This window comes from Saccostrea echinata, unplaced genomic scaffold (genome assembly GCF_033153115.1).
Source record: "Saccostrea echinata isolate AGI-Se365-2 ecotype Australia unplaced genomic scaffold, CSIRO_AGI_Sech_v1 ptg000020l, whole genome shotgun sequence".
NCBI lineage: Eukaryota > Metazoa > Mollusca > Bivalvia > Ostreida > Ostreidae > Saccostrea > Saccostrea echinata.
In genome coordinates this window covers 6,722,822-6,744,275 of record NW_026889769.1, presented here as the reverse complement: position 1 = coordinate 6,744,275, position 21,454 = coordinate 6,722,822, and the positions used below count along the sequence as shown (strand labels likewise).

The window sequence follows — 21,454 nt, the reverse complement described above, 5'->3', positions numbered from 1 at the left end:
TCTCAAAATGTGCGTTACAAATATGTTGCAACGTACGTTATTCATACGTGATCTGTATGAATAATGTATGTGTGCAACATATGGTAGTCAATATGTATGTTTAACATATGTGTCACGCATGACATTCATACCTGTGATTAAGAAGGATTAAAGTACATGGTGTTTTTTTCATGTGATACGTACTTGAAGTCACATACGAATTACATACGTTTAACGTACGTGGCACATTCTGCTGTGATATATTGCTTTAGTTTTGTATCATTTTCATATTACATTACATTATAATGTTTATAATATGATTAGTTGTGTAAAGAAATCAATTCATTGTAATTCACAGCTAATATAAATTAAGCATTCTAAGGAATCTACCTCCAAGCATTTGCAGTGTTGTCTTAACAGCAAGCCAGGCATCTTCTGTAAAGAATTGTTTGGCACAATCTTGCAATTTCTTATTCAAAAGTAGACTTTTGCTTTGCATCAAAGTTTCTGGCCTTACAGCTACATCCTCCTCCTGTATCTGCTTTGAAAAATCCAGCAACTGACAAAATGGAATGTCCTCTGCTACTAGGCCTATAAATTCTGTAATATTAGATATGTATATACCAAAAGCTAATTTACATACCAGTTACATACCATTTGTTCATAAAAATGTGACTGATATAAAATGGTTTTTTTTTTCAAGTTTAAAAGTTTATTTCTGAAGATTTCTGTACACTCATATACAGTTCATTATTTTCACACATTTATAATTTATCTCTTATATGAACATGATGAATTACAATAAGTAGTATTAAGAAGAAAAATTAATACCATCACTCCTTAAAAAATCACTTGTCAATTACTTTTTTTTTTTACTCAATCATTTAAAATAACTTTTTTATCCTGTGCATACCTTCTAGAGCATCAAGATCAACATCAGTGATATTTTGATCCTGCAAATTTAAGGTACCTGAAAGATTAAAAAAAAATTATTACATGTATATGAGAACAACATATCAATACAATTTACTTTAAATTAAATCTTGTTCATTTTTAAATTGGATTTCTTTTTCTACATCAATAAAAGTGCATAATTGCATACTGTGGAATTGTGGAATCATCACTGTTTGTGGTAGACTAATGTTTGTGAATTTACATTCACATGAACATTTATTTTACAAACATATTGACTCATTGTAGCAACCATATAAACCAGTAACCCTTGAAATTACATTCGTACGAACAAGTAAAATTTTGCTTGCCCATGAACATTGCCCCCCCCCCCCCCCCCAGATTAAAATGTTCCATAGTATTTTAAATCCTGATTTCTTTGATTGCTTTTGATAACCACCATTTGCCAATTCTTTTAACTTCATTGCAACTAAAATGCTCATCTGTAGATGTTAAGTATACTGTTTCATTTTTATTTGTCAATTTTAAGCACAGAGATAATATCATATGATAATACAGTAAAACTTGTCTAATCCAGACACCACTGGTTCCATAGAAATTGGCCGGATTAGACAATGTCCCAGATTAAACAACATTTTTTTTTAACAATTGAATTTATTCAAAGGAACTTGAAATTGACAAAATATTAGGCTAGATTTCAGAATACACAACATTAGGATTAGATAAGTTTCACTGATTTAGTAAATAATGAAATACCTTCACAATCCTCCATCATATCCACTTGTTGAAGAACCCGTCCAACATGTGTAATTTCCCTCAGTGCTGGGGGGCATTGATAAATATTTTCATTAATTTTTTCGGAGTGTCCCATATGTTTGTAGAATATCTCTCGATCTCTTGGGGCAACATCCAATGCAGCATACTCTGTTGCAATAAAGTGACGCATCCCAGTGGCATTAAGGCTGCGTTGAAGTCCTGCCTCTTGACACATTCTGTGCACGCAATCCCATCCTATCACATGACTCATAGAGGTTTTTGTATTTGGAAAAACAAACTCATTCCTTTGATTGACTCCTGCTGTTTTTCTAACTTCATCATCTGTTATGATATTTAAAGCCTTCCAGCAATCTTTAGGGATTATAACAGGTACAAGTCTTGCAACTTTTGAGGCATGAATGTATGCAATTTTTGTTTCACCAAAAAGCTGTCTTTCAGTTTCAAACTGCAAATTTTCTTTCTTGTACTGGTCAATCCATTTGTCATTCATGGCATCAGATAACTCTGATAACAGCATCCTGCTTGGTTCTCCTCCTCTCCGTGCATTAAATATAGTAAGTCTGCAAACAAGTGCATCCCTCAGTTTGCAAAACTCCGCATTCTCATACAAAGAATATCCATCACCAGTCAATTTTTTAATTAACTGCTTTGTGTAATCCCTGAGCTTAAAAAGATCATGTCTAACAGGAAGGTTAATAGGTGCTCTTAATTCAGCCTGACGTTGTGTTGCAACTGATTCCTCTGCATTTTTGAAAAATGAAGGCCAAAGTTGACGAGAAATCACAACAAATTTTCCCAATTCTGCTGCCAAATCATCTTCCCCTTCAATTAGATAACTTGCCTGCATCACCTCACAGACATCATTTAAAAGATATTTAAGATTCACTTTCAATGAATTTTTTACTTTTTTTGCATTTTCATCCACAGTCATCTTCAGTATTGCTTCTTGTAGCTCAACAATATGGTTTCTACTGAACATCTCACTGCAGCTTTTAACTTGTCTCTTTCTTTTCTCTTCAAAAATCTTTTTAAATGCCAAGAAAAGATGAGCCAGCCTTCTCAACTTTGAATTCAAAGATAATCTTTTCTCCACTTTCTTAATGCTCCCTTTAATATTTTGATACAAATGGAAACCATATCTTTTTATCCAATCATCCTTTCGTATTAATGCCCCATAGTCAGTATCTCTAAAGCTCTCCAAAATCTCTTGTGTATATTCTTTAGGATATTTATCATCTTCAGTCAAGCATCTCATAGAGAGTGATAATGGTGAAACTGCTGAACCTTCAGCTGCCACACAAGTTCTTTTGTGCTTATATATGACTTTAGCGTTGAAAAATCCTTTACACACTGAGCACATTTTCAATGAGGATGGATTACCTTGATTTCTTTCTCTAATAAGTTTTGATACCTCAAGATCCCCACTTTTTATCATTTCACTGTTAGCCTTGAAAATACCCTCTTTTTTCATTTCATCAAATGCTTTATTCCTCAAGTGTTTAGGTAATTGTAATGCATTTTTAACTTGTTCTTCATTTTTATGCTTAGCTTTCAGATGATCAGTTAATCGGCCTTTCATCTCACCACAGAAAGGACAAGGTCTTCTGGGTTTGGCACTTTTAGCAGAATTGTTTTTAGCTGGTTCTAAATATGTTCAAAAGAAATTGCATCTTTTAATTTATTTACGTTTTTTTTACTTTCATTTGATTTTGATTAAATATACAAGCAAAGTCAGAGAATTGTGTTAGGGTCTTTTGAAAAGTTGGTCAAAAGTAGCTTAGGTGAGTTAAATAGTTCTTGAGAATTCGGTACATGTATATAAAATAGAAGCTTGCATTATAATTATTTCAAATCAAGGTTCAACATATTTTATAAAAAAAACAGAAGACTTTTGAAATTCTAACCTTTCTGCAAAGGTGTCACTGGAGCAGGAATTTCAGAATCATGGTCACTTTCACCTGGTGAGTAATCTTTGGCAGGTGGAATGTTCACTATTTATTAAACAAAAAAAGCCATTGAAAATATTGAAAATATATATACATGTAAAACAAATATTTAGCAAAGCATTTATCACTGAACAGGTTTGTGGATGAAATATATCTTTGTAAAATCTTGTCCCTGTAACAAGAGACTCTTAATAACCTGAAGTCCATGGGACCTTTGTAAAACAGTACAACAAATTTTGGTTGCTTGACTGACTGAAAAATTCATTTATTCTTAATTATACACATGATTTTTGACAATGACACTCCTTTGAATTATTTGAGTAAAACAGGGTTCTTTTTAGGAATATGTATAATCCCTATTCTGCCTATTGTGGTCACACCCTAACCCCCAGGGACCATAGTCTGATCAATTTAGAATATACACTACTTCATTTAACTGTCACATAGGTTTCAGCTTTTCTTGACCAATGGTTCTCCATGGCCTTAGGGGCATGCCCTCCCCCCCCCCCCCCCATCATTTTGCCGATAAATAGAATACTATAGAAAACACTCTACTATATGCTTGTGCCCACTCAATAATAATGTCTGAAGACCTTTTTTTCTCCTTGTCAAGGATATTTTGGTAGTTGATAGTGGCCCCAACTGAAAATATATGGCTGTGCCCCCCAAACTGAAATTGCTTCCTACAGGCCTGTTCTCAACATGCTCAAGATGAAGATTCTTAAGGATTTTTCCCTTACATTTCAATGTAAAATTTTGGATCCCTATTGTGGCCTCACTCTAACCCTTGGGGTCATGATTTGAACAATTTAGAATCTACACTACCTCAGGAAGCTTCAATTAAGTTTTTAGCTTTTCTGGCCAAATTAATCTTGAGAAGATTTTTTCATGGCCCAACACTTTTTTTTTTATTATCTCCCCTTTAGAAAAGACTTGGCACTATTATTTATAAATTCAGAATCCCATTTACACAAGGATGCTAGGTATCAAATTTGATTAAAATTGGCCCTGTAGTTCTTGAAAAGAAGTTACAGATGGATGGATGAATAGACAGACAGACAAACAATGGGTAATCAGAAAAGCTCACTTGAACTTTCAGCTCAAAAGAGCTAAAAATATATTGCTCTCCTAAAGCGATGCAGCCATTCAATAATACAGGGTGTTTCAAAATGTCTATCCCCATTACAAACTGGAATAGAATTCAGCATATTATTTTATTTACTTAGGTTTCAATATTCATCAATTATTTTCTTTTTCTTAGATTTTTTCATTATATATTATTTTTAAGTTTTATTTTAGAGGAACTGAGATTCAATTCTACAAGTGATAATCCAACTTTGTCCATAACTCCCTTTCTAAAGAGGAAATTCTTCAAAATCAAATGTCAGTTTTGAATATTTTCAATATTCCCAACAACCAAAAAGAATTTGAATTACCATATCTATATTGGATTCCAAAACTTCATAAAAATCCTTACAAAAAAAAATACATAGCAGGTTCCAGTAAATTTTCCAACAAGCCTCTTTCTTTACTCTTTACTAAAATATTAACAGTAGTGATGGAGAAACTTCAGGAGTACTGTGCAACAATATATTCAAGAAGTGGTGTAAATCAGATGTGGATACTTAAAAATTCTAAGGAAGTTGTAAATTTGTTGAAGTTTTGCTTCATTTAAACTTGGGTTGAAATATTTTTACCCGACCAGTCGGGCTACCAAGAAGCAAATTAAACTAGACCGGACCTAATGTTTACTATTCTGAGTCGTTCGGACATGCCTAAATGTTGAGCCCTGAATGGCCGACAACTTTTGACAAAGGTATTTCTTACGATGTGACTACACAAACATTGAAAAGTTGTACCAAAACTATGTCCCTGTATTAAAAATCATCTGTCTTACCATCAGTAAGCATCTTAGTGAATAAATATGAATAAAAGTTAAGTCCCATGAAGAAAAAGTTGTGTTTTTACAATATATTCGTTTTACCTGTAAATTACCTATTTGTTTACACATAAAATGAAAACTGGCCATCAAAGTATTGAAGTCCTATCTCTGCAGAACATTTTGATGCATGATATGTCTATGTTTTTTTCAATAAATCTGAATTAAATTGATTAAACAAATGCACCCCAACTCAGGCAAAAATATTCAGCTCAGAGCACTAACACTGTGTATTTTATATAGCACTACTAGGGTTAACAATGGTTATTACCATTATCATGCCAATACGATATTTCCTGGTGAGCTTGAAATAAAAGATACCACAGAGTCTGACACATCCCATATCTGTTTCATATTTGGATATTTACTACAAAAAGACATTAATGATAATCTAAAAACCAAGCTTTAAGATAAACGTGATGACTTCGATCATAAACTTCCCTTACTTATGCAGCAATATACCTTCATCACCTGCATACAGGGTTTATATCTCTCAGTTGATTCGATACTCTAGAGCATGCTCTACATATGTACAAAATGAGGTAAATTATTAAATTGACAAACAAGTTGATGAAACAAGAAAATCAGCAGTCTATTTAAAGTTATAATTTCGTAAGTTCTATGGTCGATACAATGACCTTGTCAACAAATATCTATCTTTAAGTCAAATGCTGACTGATGTTTTTCATACTAATTGTTAGGCCATTATTTACCACTGAATTGTCAACAAATTTTTCCATTATTTCCCGATCATGACAAGGAACACACGGCGGGTGTGACCAGTTGGCTGGGGAAGCTCACTCCCCCATGACACCTGATCCCACCTCTGATGTTTTAGAGGTCCATGTTTGCTCTGCTCCAAAATTTGTATTGTTTAATGGACTTTTGAACTTGAATACTGTTTGTTATCTTCATATATTTCATTTCACAATGCATTAATTATAGTAACCATATTAAACTATAAGCATATGGGCCACAATGCTTGCTTGAATCACTTTAACCCTGCTGTTCTTTATCAGATTTGTTTCTCCATATATACATGTATCATCATGAAAAAAAAATGCCTTTGGTAGTCCCACCCTCTAAACAAAGGCCATAATTTTTAACAAAATTGAATCTACACTGCCAGACGATACTATTATATAAATATGACTAACCATCCCTCTGCTGTTCTTGATTGATTGCATGTAGTTTTACGTCCCATTCGAGAATTTTCACTCATATAGAGACGTCACCATATACCGGTGAAGGGCTTCAAATTTAGACCTTTACTCGGCACTCAGGGCCATTGAGCAGTGAGGGATCTTTATTGTGTCAACATCTGCCATGACACTGGGCCTTGGTTTTTATGGTCTCATCCAAAGGACCTGCAACTTTCACTTCAAAGTGCCAAGCGCATGGTGAAGGAACAGTTGCTACCCATTTTTTATCGACTAAGGTCAGTCGCGGCTGAGATTGGAAATCACGACCTCCCAATCAAGGAGCGATTGCTCTACCGACAGAGCTACCATGAACGGTCTGCTGTTCTTGAAAAGAAGGTTGTTATAATATATTCCTATGTAAAACCATGATAAACTAAAATGGCCCAACCCTGATCCTGGCAACCATGATTTGAACAAACTTGAATCTACACTACCTAAGGATATATATAAATGTTTTGCTGTTTTTGTGGAGATTTGAAAAGTTTTCCCCTACATATTTCTTTGACAATTTTAAAATTGCCAAATGAACCCCATCCTATCCAAGGGAAATGAGTGGGTGGGGTCATGTTTAAGTTTTAAATGGCAATAGTAATAGGGACAAATAATATGAAACATCCTGTACACAGATTAGAAAGGATGAAAGAAAGACTTACATAAATCTTCTGAGGTTTCCTGTCTCTCATCATGCATATCTGTTGGTGTAGAACATGTGACCTCAGGAACAGTGGAGTCTTCAGCATAATTCATCAAACTTTTCCATAATATATTTACTAATATTGGGTAAATATCAATTTGTTCATTCCTGCCTGCAGAGATATGCTTAAGATAAGCTACCATCTCTGAGGAATCTCTAAAATGAAAAAGACCTGCAAGTCCGTTTGCATCAATGAAGCCATTTTGGTTTCGTGCATGTGGGTCGAAAATAGAATACTTTTGATGCCCAGTGCATAAGATTGCTATGCTTGAGCCAAACATTCTGAGAATAAAACTTTGGTTTGGTTTGTTAACCAAAGCAGATGTTACCAAAGTGTCAATATATGAAGAATATCCAAATGAACCTTCTTCAAGAACTCCAACACTTGCTTTTATACCAGTCATGCCAATTCGACATTGAATTGTATCCGGTATCTCATCAATATCAAGCCTTGATTCATATCTGTTGAATGGCCAGCCTTTCTTCTGAAGAATATCTAAATGAAGTTGATCACCTCCAACAAGAACTTCGTCTATGAAATCAGAGTTCCAGTCATTTACAGCTCTCAGGGCTGCTGCTACAATAGCTGTAACGCAGATGCTAGTGCACTGACTGCCAGCAGCTGCATGTTTAAACTGTTGTGGTGTACATTGGTGAAAATGTCCCATCACAGCCACCATATTTCTAGTTTCATCTTCCTGTCTACTCTGTTGAAATGTTATAAAATACTATTATATTATTATTGATACTATTTTGAATTGTTTTTTATTACTTTAAATTCAATTGATCATACCTTCAAAATTATAAATTATAAACTAGAAGTGTCAGGTTGTCAACATAAATGCTCCTACTTACATGTACATTTTATTTATGTACAAGGGAGTTCAACATTACTGCTTTATTGCAAAAAATTCTTACTCATTACCAATACTTTTCTTCTAAATTATGGGAGCTCATTACCACTACATCTTATCAAAAACACAACTCATTACCTCTACATACTGGAATCTGCCAGCGATGGCACACTTATACGAGTTCTATTCAATGTATTAAGTCATTTAGCTTGTAGTCGAATTACTAAGACTTCTAAATATTCTAAAGTGTTGACATGTGTAGAAAAAAACACAATTTTTTTTTACAAAATGGCTAGGGATTTGAAATAGTGAAAAAATTCCTGCTCAAGGTCCTACTTTCACCCCCCTGCTGTGATCTGGGGAAATAAATCACATGCATAAACATGTTGTACTTTATATCTTTACCAAGAATGTGAAAATAACAATGGATGAAAATGACAGAAAAATAAAACATCATACTGTTCCTTTTTTTTGATTTCTGGAATAAGATGTCTACATCACAACATACTTAAGCTACATAAATTTGTGACCCCTTACAAGTAAAATAATACTTAAGTCCAAAAACAATGCAAAATAAAAAAAATTAAGGGTCATAACTTCTGTAAGAATTGGACAATTAACATGAAAATCATAGTTGTTATGCAAGTCTTCAATACAGAGAGATTGATTGATTGTTTGCCTCTTGAGAATTTTTCACTCATACAGAGACGACACCACTTGCAGGTGGGGGGCTACAAATTTTTGACCTATACTTGGCACTCTGGGCCATTGAGCATTGAGGGATCTTTTTCGTGCCAGCACCTACTGCAAGACGGGACCTCAGTTTACATAGTCTCATCCGAAGGACTGGTCTCCACGTCCTGCAGTGGGATTCCAACCCGGATGTAAGGATCAACTCCTTACTCCGTGACTCTAGAGCAGACGCTCTAACCACTGTGCCAAGTGGGCTACCAAAGAGACAAATCAAGGATTATTACCTACAAGCATGACCAAGAAAGATCTACAAAATTAGGTATTTAAAAGGTCCCAGGGCATTATAACCCCCAAAATAGGTCAATCATGACAAAACTCTAACTTGATGGGTAGGTTGTCATAATCAAGAGACTTAAGATCAGAAGTCTCTGATGAGACTGTAGCTCTACTGGTCTGTACATATAACAAAGAAGAACTTGGATTTGGGACTTTGCTACATGCAACAATAAATAGAATTGTGTATTTTAATGTAGTCTTCTTCTGTGCCAAGTTATACTGAAATCAAACGAAAACTGTAGGAGGAGTAGCTTTTGAAAGTATTTCACAGAAATTTCTATTTTAAGTAACCATGGCAACACCATTTACTGACATCAAAACCGAAATACATATTATGTATCGTAGTGTATTCTAATTGAGTGTCAAATTAGACTAAACTCAGACCAAAACTGTAGGAGGAGTAACGTTTTAAAGGAATTTCACAGACATTAAAATATTTAGTAACCATGGCAACAGCGTTCATCAAAATCAAAAATCGATATAACAAATAATGTATCTTAGTATAGTCTTTTTGTATGCCAAGTTATATTAAAATCAGAACAAAACTGAAGGAGGAGAAGTATTTTTATTGAATTTCACAGAAATTTCTATTTTTAGTAACCATGGCAACACCGTTCATTAAAATACAAAGATCGATGCATTTAATTATGTTTCTTAGTGTAGTCTACTTGTGTGACAAGTTATATTGAAATCAGACCAAAACTGTAGGAGGAGTATTGTTTAAAAGGAATTTCACAGAAATTTCTATTTTTAGTAACCATGGCAACACCACTCACCCAAATCAAGAACCGATGCACTAGATTATGTAACTTAGTGTAGTCTACTTTTGTGCCAAATCATATTGAAATCAGACCAAAACTGTGGGAGCAGTAGCGTTTTAAAGGAATTTCACAGAAATTTCTATTTTTAGTAACCATGGTAACATCGTTCATTGAAATCAAAAACCGATGCACTAAATTATGTATCTTAGTGTAGTCTACTTGTGTGCCAAGTTAGATTGAAATCAGACCAAAACTGTAGGAGGAGTAGCATTTTGAAAAATTGTTTACAGACAGATGGACAAACTGACAGCTAGACAGACAGACGGACAGACACCGGACACCTTACCATCACATAAGGCTTTCTGGTCTCTGACCAGTAGAGCTAAAAACCAGAGCCCCACCCAAGCACCAGAATCCCTGACCCTGGGGCCATGAATTTCACAATTTAGGCAAAGGGCTCAATGCTTTTTACAATCATGCCAACAGTTTGTTTGATGTCCAGGAGTAGAGAAGATTTTTAAAGATTGCATTAATTTTATTAGTTTTGGCCCCAACCCTCAGGTCCAAGGGGGCAGGAGCCACGAGTTTCATAATTTTGTTCCCCTTCACACATAGGTGCTATATGCCAAATTTGGTTGAAATTGGTTCACTGATTCCAGACGAAAAGTTGAAAATGTTCAAAAGTTTACGACCGACGAATGAGAACTGACGAAAAGAGATAGCAATAAGTCACCTGAATGACATAGGTGACCTAAAAAGATTTAAATTATTGAATTAATAAAAGTCATGGTTTTGCTAAAAGTTTCGGAAAACTGCATCAAACTTCAAGGTCAAAGTGACGAGGTCTAATATGAAAAAAATATTGAATTTCAGAAACCTCTTGCAAAAAATTAATGCTCTTAAAACCAGAAGTCTCTGATGAGACTGTAGCTCTACTGGTTTGTACTTATAACAAAGGAAAAGAAAAGTAGCACTTGGATTTGAAACTCTGCAAAAACAATAAATGGAATTATGTATCTTAGCATAGTCTACTTGTGTACCAAGTTATTGAAATCAGACCAAAACTGTAGGAGGAGTAGCATTTTGAAAGTATTTCACAGAAAGAGCTAAAGCCACGAACCATCATATTTGGCCCTGTGTTTTTCACGAAAATAAAGTTTCGGTTCAAGAAGAGTACTATACGTTAAATATTAGAGGACAACATTCTTCTTTTCCATACATAACTTATATCATTATATAATGCGCCATTAAACACGTGCGACGGTTGGAAAATGCGACGGTTTCATAAAAACGTTAAAAAATGATGTTTTTTCGACAGATTTTCCCAAAGTTAGATGTGGCCACAGTCAAGAGCAACTTTTATACTTCCCATAGATATAGATATTACCGATACAAATCTTTATGTTTAATATTGTTATTGTTCGTGGCTGTGGCCAATATAAAATTTGATTTTATATTTAAATTTTGATGGATCAAATAATCATTAATTTGTAGATCAATCGTTTACATTCAATTCATGTAATAATAAAAAAATATAAATTTCACAAAATATGCTAGAAAATCAGTAAATTGTTCATTTAAAACGCTAAATGTGAAAAATAGTCAACTACATACATTTTCTGAAATAAATGTCTGGAAAAACTTTGTGGTTTTTACTATGACTAGGTCATTATGTATGACGTTACTAGTAATACGTCAGTTGTGATGTCATAAAGGCTGTAAATTATTTGGGATGTTGCTGAAAAGCTTTTAACGCTCTAGATAGTGCCCCTACATGTATTTACATGTATATGATTTAATTACATGTAAACTCAACTGGATTATACCATCAAATTATAAGTTATCAGAAATTCCCACCACGGTGTCTTTCTTTACTACCCCTCCCCCCTCCCCTCCCTGAAATAATTCAAAATACTGTTGTTAATAGTGTTATCAGGCATGACTTAAATGGTAAACAAATTAATAGAGAGTGTAGCAAAGATATCACGCTATACCTTTTTAAAACAAGCGAAATAATAATGATATGGGTTGCTGTCCAAAGTGAAAATAAAAAAAAAATGACAAAAAAGGAATGAAAAAAATACGCATTAAGATAATCCTCTGCATTTCCGCACCGAAATCCACCTTTTTTATGTACATGCAGAAGAATCATCTCAGTTGATTAACAAAATTCAGTTATATCCATGGCTTATACATGCTGATACAAAATAATGTATAGTTATAGTATACAGTTATGTGAGCACCGATATCGGGTTTCTTCAAAACACTTGCACATGACGATCCCGCACCCGTGATCAAAAACAGAAGAATATATCGGTATATTTTTAATATGTCTGTATTTATTAAAATCGAAGTGAGGCTATTAATGCATATGTACATAAAACATATACCCGATCTTGTCATCCATTGTGAAACATAATTCAAATATACCCCCAGTGAGTAAAATTGCATTAAATGCATGTCGTATGTCTTAGACATCAGTATAAAATGTTTATGCATTTTTTGTACTGTGCTCCAAATATTTCATTGTAACTAACACAATTTAATTATTAGTATACAGTGCAGGAAACTAATTTTGTTACAGCATCGATGCTGATTTGAATGCTTCCTTTGCTTGCTGATTTGAATGCTTCCTTTGCTTGCTGATTTAATGCTAGTAATCCTTATCCTGATGCTGTTTTATAATTAGGTCAATGCTACCGGAATTAGCATCATGCTACCGGAAGTAGATAATGAATTTCAGCATTGCCGTTTAAAGCAATAAAAGTGCCTTTTACAATTATTTGATCATAATATCTCACTTTGTATCAATAATGTGAATACTTTAACCAATATTCTTTCTTTCTTTTTTAATTTTTTACTGAATTAAAACTCATTGATTTTCTGATGCTAGTAGGATAATGCTGATTTTATGTAGGTCAATGCTGGTTTTATCTTTTGCTTGCTGATGCTGATCCTGGTAATGCTGTTTTTTAAATGCTGATGCTGATGCTAGCTCGATCCTGATGCTACTAATGCTTATGCTGATGCTAGTTTATGTAACAAAATTAGTTCCCTGCACTGTAGTTATGCTTCAGATCGTCAGTCATTGAAAGGGTAGTGATTATAGGTCTATTTAGACAAAACATAAATTAAATAAATAAGTACACTTCATATAATTTACCCAAAGTTTTTATCCGTCATCATTTCTTCATAATACATTGCAACTTTATTAGTATACAGTTTTATCTAAGAACCCTCAGGTCCAAGGGGGCAGGAGCCACGAGTTTCATAATTTTGTTCCCCTTCACACATAGGTGCTATATGCCAAATTTGGTTGAAATTGGTTCACTGATTCCAGACGAAAAGTTGAAAATGTTCAAAAGTTTACGACCGACGAATGAGAACTGACGAAAAGAGATAGCAATAAGTCACCTGAATGACATAGGTGACCTAAAAAGATTTAAATTATTGAATTAATAAAAGTCATGGTTTTGCTAAAAGTTTCGGAAAACTGCATCAAACTTCAAGGTCAAAGTGACGAGGTCTAATATGAAAAAAATATTGAATTTCAGAAACCTCTTGCAAAAAATTAATGCTCTTAAAACCAGAAGTCTCTGATGAGACTGTAGCTCTACTGGTTTGTACTTATAACAAAGGAAAAGAAAAGTAGCACTTGGATTTGAAACTCTGCAAAAACAATAAATGGAATTATGTATCTTAGCATAGTCTACTTGTGTACCAAGTTATTGAAATCAGACCAAAACTGTAGGAGGAGTAGCATTTTGAAAGTATTTCACAGAAAGAGCTAAAGCCACGAACCATCATATTTGGCCCTGTGTTTTTCACGAAAATAAAGTTTCGGTTCAAGAAGAGTACTATACGTTAAATATTAGAGGACAACATTCTTCTTTTCCATACATAACTTATATCATTATATAATGCGCCATTAAACACGTGCGACGGTTGGAAAATGCGACGGTTTCATAAAAACGTTAAAAAATGATGTTTTTTCGACAGATTTTCCCAAAGTTAGATGTGGCCACAGTCAAGAGCAACTTTTATACTTCCCATAGATATAGATATTACCGATACAAATCTTTATGTTTAATATTGTTATTGTTCGTGGCTGTGGCCAATATAAAATTTGATTTTATATTTAAATTTTGATGGATCAAATAATCATTAATTTGTAGATCAATCGTTTACATTCAATTCATGTAATAATAAAAAAATATAAATTTCACAAAATATGCTAGAAAATCAGTAAATTGTTCATTTAAAACGCTAAATGTGAAAAATAGTCAACTACATACATTTTCTGAAATAAATGTCTGGAAAAACTTTGTGGTTTTTACTATGACTAGGTCATTATGTATGACGTTACTAGTAATACGTCAGTTGTGATGTCATAAAGGCTGTAAATTATTTGGGATGTTGCTGAAAAGCTTTTAACGCTCTAGATAGTGCCCCTACATGTATTTACATGTATATGATTTAATTACATGTAAACTCAACTGGATTATACCATCAAATTATAAGTTATCAGAAATTCCCACCACGGTGTCTTTCTTTACTACCCCTCCCCCCTCCCCTCCCTGAAATAATTCAAAATACTGTTGTTAATAGTGTTATCAGGCATGACTTAAATGGTAAACAAATTAATAGAGAGTGTAGCAAAGATATCACGCTATACCTTTTTAAAACAAGCGAAATAATAATGATATGGGTTGCTGTCCAAAGTGAAAATAAAAAAAAAATGACAAAAAAGGAATGAAAAAAATACGCATTAAGATAATCCTCTGCATTTCCGCACCGAAATCCACCTTTTTTATGTACATGCAGAAGAATCATCTCAGTTGATTAACAAAATTCAGTTATATCCATGGCTTATACATGCTGATACAAAATAATGTATAGTTATAGTATACAGTTATGTGAGCACCGATATCGGGTTTCTTCAAAACACTTGCACATGACGATCCCGCACCCGTGATCAAAAACAGAAGAATATATCGGTATATTTTTAATATGTCTGTATTTATTAAAATCGAAGTGAGGCTATTAATGCATATGTACATAAAACATATACCCGATCTTGTCATCCATTGTGAAACATAATTCAAATATACCCCCAGTGAGTAAAATTGCATTAAATGCATGTCGTATGTCTTAGACATCAGTATAAAATGTTTATGCATTTTTTGTACTGTGCTCCAAATATTTCATTGTAACTAACACAATTTAATTATTAGTATACAGTGCAGGAAACTAATTTTGTTACAGCATCGATGCTGATTTGAATGCTTCCTTTGCTTGCTGATTTGAATGCTTCCTTTGCTTGCTGATTTAATGCTAGTAATCCTTATCCTGATGCTGTTTTATAATTAGGTCAATGCTACCGGAATTAGCATCATGCTACCGGAAGTAGATAATGAATTTCAGCATTGCCGTTTAAAGCAATAAAAGTGCCTTTTACAATTATTTGATCATAATATCTCACTTTGTATCAATAATGTGAATACTTTAACCAATATTCTTTCTTTCTTTTTTAATTTTTTACTGAATTAAAACTCATTGATTTTCTGATGCTAGTAGGATAATGCTGATTTTATGTAGGTCAATGCTGGTTTTATCTTTTGCTTGCTGATGCTGATCCTGGTAATGCTGTTTTTTAAATGCTGATGCTGATGCTAGCTCGATCCTGATGCTACTAATGCTTATGCTGATGCTAGTTTATGTAACAAAATTAGTTCCCTGCACTGTAGTTATGCTTCAGATCGTCAGTCATTGAAAGGGTAGTGATTATAGGTCTATTTAGACAAAACATAAATTAAATAAATAAGTACACTTCATATAATTTACCCAAAGTTTTTATCCGTCATCATTTCTTCATAATACATTGCAACTTTATTAGTATACAGTTTTATCTAAGAATTCAGCGATGTGAAAAAACATGGAGAGAGAGAGAGAGAGATATCTTAGAATGTTTTAAAAAACAAATCAATAAAACGGGAATATGTTCTTTAAAACGTATGGTTGTAAGTTGTTTATAAGTAGATTTTTTTAAACCCAACGAAGTAGTTTTTTTTTTTTTTGGATAATAATTTTTACGCTTTTTTTAATCTATTGTCAGCTTATTCTGGTTAGTACACTTGTACCTCCTCCCTCAGTAAAAACTATTAGTATCATGATATGTAGAATGGTAGATCCAAGACTTCCAGTTGAGATTGAAAAAAAAGAAGGGGGGGGGGGGTGTTACAAACTAATGGCAACAAAATTTTCATTTAATGTAGTTATTTTTATTTTATTCTCTTAGGTTGTCTTGAATTTAACTTTCTTTATTGTTAATTAATAGAAATCAATCTAGAAATTGAAAATTGTTAAAGACTTTCCTACTCCTCTTATTTTTTCCTCAATGAGAAGGGGGGTGGAGACTGGTTTGGCAGCGCCTCTTTTCACGAAAAAAAAAATCATAAAGAAAATTGAAAAAAAAATATGTACGGACAACTCTTATTGCTTCTCCGACTAAAATATTTTTAAGCAAGCTTTTGTTGATTAAAATCAATCTTGTGCTAATTGTGAGACAATAAAACAAGGATAAATGAACACCTGTACATGTATTTCAATTATGATAGTGACCCACATATCAGCAATATCAGTGTAGCTCTACTCTTTTTATAAACCATAAAAACCATAATGTGCAAATGAAATCGAAAGTGTGGATTTTACACAATGGTAACGTGTGATAATAACGAAAAATTCCTCATGCTTAATCTTTTGATACATTTACATGGAAAATAATCATAGAATTTTCGCAGACTCTACCTTTACAAAATCCCTGCAGATATAAAGGTATTTGGAGAAAAAAAATTCGAATATTTTGCAAAAAAATGGGGGTCGGGGGTTCTAGCAAATACTGTTAAATATATAATAATGGACAGTGACGAGTGATTTTTTAACGAATTTATTTTTCTTAAGAATATTTTTTGAAGTGTACTCTACTGTTTTCCATATTAATCCAAAGAAACTTACATTTAGGGCTAGAATGTTTTGATGAGTTCTGTTTACTAATTAAACCATTCTGATAAATTGCGAAATCCCTTTCCAATTAATCTAAAATTTTCCCTGTTTCTGTATCGAAAACAACATTCAAATTATTGTTACAAATGAATAAATGGATTAGAAACAAGTCCTTCCAACTTTTTCCTTCTTCCTCTTGTCCAAATAATTTAGATCTTTTATACGTTAAAATACTCGCAATATCAGGATCTAAGAATTTTGCATTGAAAGTCTCTTTCAATTTAAACAAAACCTTTTTGCAATTAAACTTTTACCTACACTGTAGTTATAGAATTAGCTCTTCAGTTCAGAAACATTCGTTTCAAGATCATTTCAGGTATGTTGTCAATTACTTTTTTTTCCGACTGCCCACTTCCCAACTTTGAAAAACGATACTACGTGCCTGGACGCACATGCCAAAGATCAGCTTAATATCTGCTGGCCTGTAGGGGAAAATCCGGAAAACTTAGTTGGTCAGACTATCGGTATTTGAAGCATGTCGTACATTGCTTATGATGATCTATACACAATACTTCACTAGGAGCGAAGCATCGCTCAAAAATGTGTTGAAGGGATATAAATAGAATGTTCCTTTTTTTAATATTATCATAGGGACCAGGTAGAATGAAAATATTCCAAGACAGTCACACAGATTATTATACTCCCGCTTGAAAAGTTGGGGTATATAGTGATGGGGGTGTCCTTTCCGTCCGTCTGTGCGTCCGTCCATTACACTTTGGGGTACACATCTCTTATCCGCAACTCCTCCTATACCACTCAATAAAATTTAATGATACTTTCGCAGAATCTTTGTAGATAGTTCCATTATGCACCTCCCATTTCACTTTTTGATCGGACACATATTTCAGGTTTACAATAGCAAAACATAGACACTGCCATTCTTTAAATAATATTTAGGGTACCCATCTCTTATCCGCAACTCCTCTTATACGCCTGAATAAATTAAAAATTTAATGATACTTTCACAGAATCTTTTTACATTGTGCCATTGTGACCTCCTATTTCACTTTTGATCAGACACATATTTCGGGTCTCCCATAGCAAAACATGGACTTTGCCATTATAGATATATGATAGGCGGGGTATCATTTTGTGAGCTCAGTGCTCACAGTACCTCTAGTTTTTACTTCATGTATCTATATAATTCAATCAGGTAAACACGAGGTTACCATATAGACGTCAAGTTAAATCAAGTTCCAAATGCTTTTAATCGTCTTAAATTAATTATGATGTTTTTTTATATTATTAATACTAGTTTTAATTCAAAGTCACATATTCATACATGCAAAATCGATCAAGGAAATTTTTCCGCCCTACGACGTTACGTTACAGAAAATGACGTTCTACTAGCATTTTTTTTTTTTTAAACACCACCATACTTCAAACTCTCTTTTTCAAAAAATATAATCGATATCGAAAAAAGAAACGGCAAAGCAAAGCTAAAGGTCTTCACTATTAATTGACAAAAACCTGTTAATTTTTGACACAGGGCCATTTTTGATGGTTCGTGGCTCTTGCTCTTTCTAATTTAAGTAACCATGGCAACAGCATTCACCAAAATAAACAAGAGGCCCATGGGCCACATCACTCACCTGAGCACACTGGCTAGGAAGAAGCAGAAATCAGTTCAGTATATTGAAATCTTTTAAGGGGGGGAGGGGCAAACTTAAATTTACACTACCTCAGGATGCTCCAATATCAATATTACTAACCATGGCTTTGCTGTTCTTAAACAGAAGAATTTTAAAGATTTTTTTCCCATGTATTCCTATGTAAAACTCTGATTGGTCATTGTGGCCCCTACCTACCCATGGTAAACTTAAACAAAGGACAAGGTATGGTAATGGCCAAATTTGGCCCCTTATTTGATGTAAAAATCAGAACCCAGTTAGAACTGTGATAGTTTGTAGTTAAGAACTTAAAATGATGCTTGTTTTAAAACCAGCACTAATTTTGATTCAAAGCTTACACGGAGACCACAGGAGGGTGCAGAAGTAGGACATTTTCCCGAATTTCCTCAATTCTGGTGGAATTTTGTCAAATTTGAGATACTCTTCACTTCGGGAAACATAGAGCACAAGCTTGCCTATCTGAGATTTTTATACACAAGATGCATCTGATACTAGTGTATGAAATATATAAATTTGGTAGATAGGCAAGATTGTGCTCTATGTTTTCTGAAACAAAATGTGTTGCAAAATCCATGGAAATTTGCATAAAAATGAGAAAATTCGTAAATTGACATATTTTCTGACCTTCCCGTGACCTCTGTGTATCCCATAACTTAGAACCAATACTCATTTTCTGACAGGGGTGACAACAGGTTTTTATTGATAAACTGTTGCATCATTCTAAAAGACGCCCCAAACCAGGGGCCAAAAAGGGGTCTTAGCCTATCTTGTCCTTTGAATCTACAATACCTGAGGATGCTTCTATAATAATATGACTAATCATGGCTTTGCTGTTCTTGAGCAGATTTTTCAAGATGATTCCTGTATATTCTTATGCAAAACTTTGACCCTCTGTTGTGCCCCAACCCCTGGGGGATCATGATTTGAACAAACTTGATTCTACAATACCTAAGGTTGCTTCTGTATACATATGAGTTGACTAATAATGGCTTAGTTGTTCTTGAGAAGATTTAAAAGATATTTCCTATGTACACTGTAACATGTATGATCAGATTCTAACAAGGGATATATAGGTTTTCCTTTTACTCTGAGTTAATGATTGGGATGATTATTAAGACTGTAGCTCTGTCTGAGGGTATATCACATAGTACTTAAATTTTCTCTTATCTAGAGATGGGGACTGGGTAAGGTACTCCTTGCACCGTGTTTCTATTCAAGGTCATAAATTAGGACACACCCCACCCTTACATGCTAATAGTAATAAATGGGAATTATGTCTAAATATACTGACTATTCAACACCCACACATCTGTAATGTATTCAATTTCATTGAATCTTTTGCTATTATTATGGAATACCTTAACTTCTTTATTGCTGATTTAACATCCAACTTCTTAAGCTACCTTCTGAATACCTGACTTTACCAAAGCTTTGCATTATATACCCTTAGGTTAGTCCATTCCAAGGGTTGTCATCCCGTTTCTTAAGCTACCTTCTGAATGCCTGACTTTACCAAAGCTTTGCATTACATACCCTTAGGCTAGTCCATTCCAAGGGTTGTCAGGTCATTCCACTATCTGAAGTCTTCAACGCATTTTACTCCAATGCCCCTTACTGTAACCATTACACCTATATATTCATACGTAATCCTCGATCCACTGTTGTGGCCCAGTGGTTCTTGAGAAGTCAAAAATGTGAAAAGTTTACAGATGACAGATGGACACTCTTTGATCAGAAAAGCTCACTTGACCCGAAGGGTCAAGTGAGCTAAAAACCAATTAAAACAACCCTGTTTGTTTAAAACTGAGCTAAGCACTTATTCAAGAAAAATGAGGTCAAGGTCAAAAAATGTTGATCCAGTTGAATAGCTTACATCAGTATCTTTCAGCATATGAAGTTTGATTATACTCTCTTGAATGGTTTCTTTAAAGCTTAGCAAAATATAATTTAAGAAAAGTGGGGTCAAGGTCAAAGGAAAGATCTAGGTAAAAAAATATTGAGTGTTTAGCAAAGCACAATGGAAGGACAGCTAAATGGAATGGTAGAAGACGGACGACAAACTCTATATGCCCCTGCCATATCCATGGCAGAGCAAAAAAAGGGCTTGTTAACTCGAGCTAAGTGTTTTTTGTTCCCAGAAAAAAAAACCACACAACATAGAAGCTTTTTGGGGCATGGACCCCTGAGCCCCTAAGTGCTTTTCCCTGAAACTATTGGGGCCCTTTAGGCAGCCCTAGACCCCTAGCCTTTTTTGGCATACACATCATATTTCCTTCTTGCTACTCTTTTGAAAATCATTATGCAAAGTGTTTACTCATTCAAAACATGCTTAAATAAAATTTCATGAAAATTAATGTGCATAATGCAAACTGTGATGGAAGGACAGAAGAATGGAAGGACAGAAGGATAGAAGAAACATAACAAACACAAATTACACAATATGCCCAATATTCATGGCAGAGCATTAAAATGGTAAAAATATAAAGAATTGTTTTCATTTGAGAAAAACCGTAGAGTAGTAATGAAATCCATTATTTTGAAAAAAAAAAATAGATGAGCCAGACCAAGATTCAAACCATGCCCCCCTGAATCACTAGTCTGGAGCATTACAAACTAAGCTATCTGGCCACCATTAATCATACTAGGCTGACCAACACAGTAATATGGT

General features: G+C 33.9%; 1 protein-coding gene across 1 annotated transcript in view; it reads right to left on the bottom strand.

Annotated features, from left to right (window-relative positions):
* Positions 1–337: 337 nt before the first annotated feature.
* The window catches only part of LOC133189860 (uncharacterized), a 40,512-nt gene continuing 19,395 nt past the window's right edge, over positions 338–21,454 (bottom strand). The window contains exons 10-14 of the mRNA XM_061325254.1: positions 7,409–8,156; positions 3,573–3,659; positions 1,648–3,312; positions 893–949; positions 338–579 (exon numbers count right to left, since the gene is read on the bottom strand). Of these exons, the coding sequence (XP_061181238.1) occupies positions 338–579; positions 893–949; positions 1,648–3,312; positions 3,573–3,659; positions 7,409–8,156 (2,799 nt within the window). The remainder of the gene's footprint in view (positions 580–892; positions 950–1,647; positions 3,313–3,572; positions 3,660–7,408; positions 8,157–21,454) is intronic.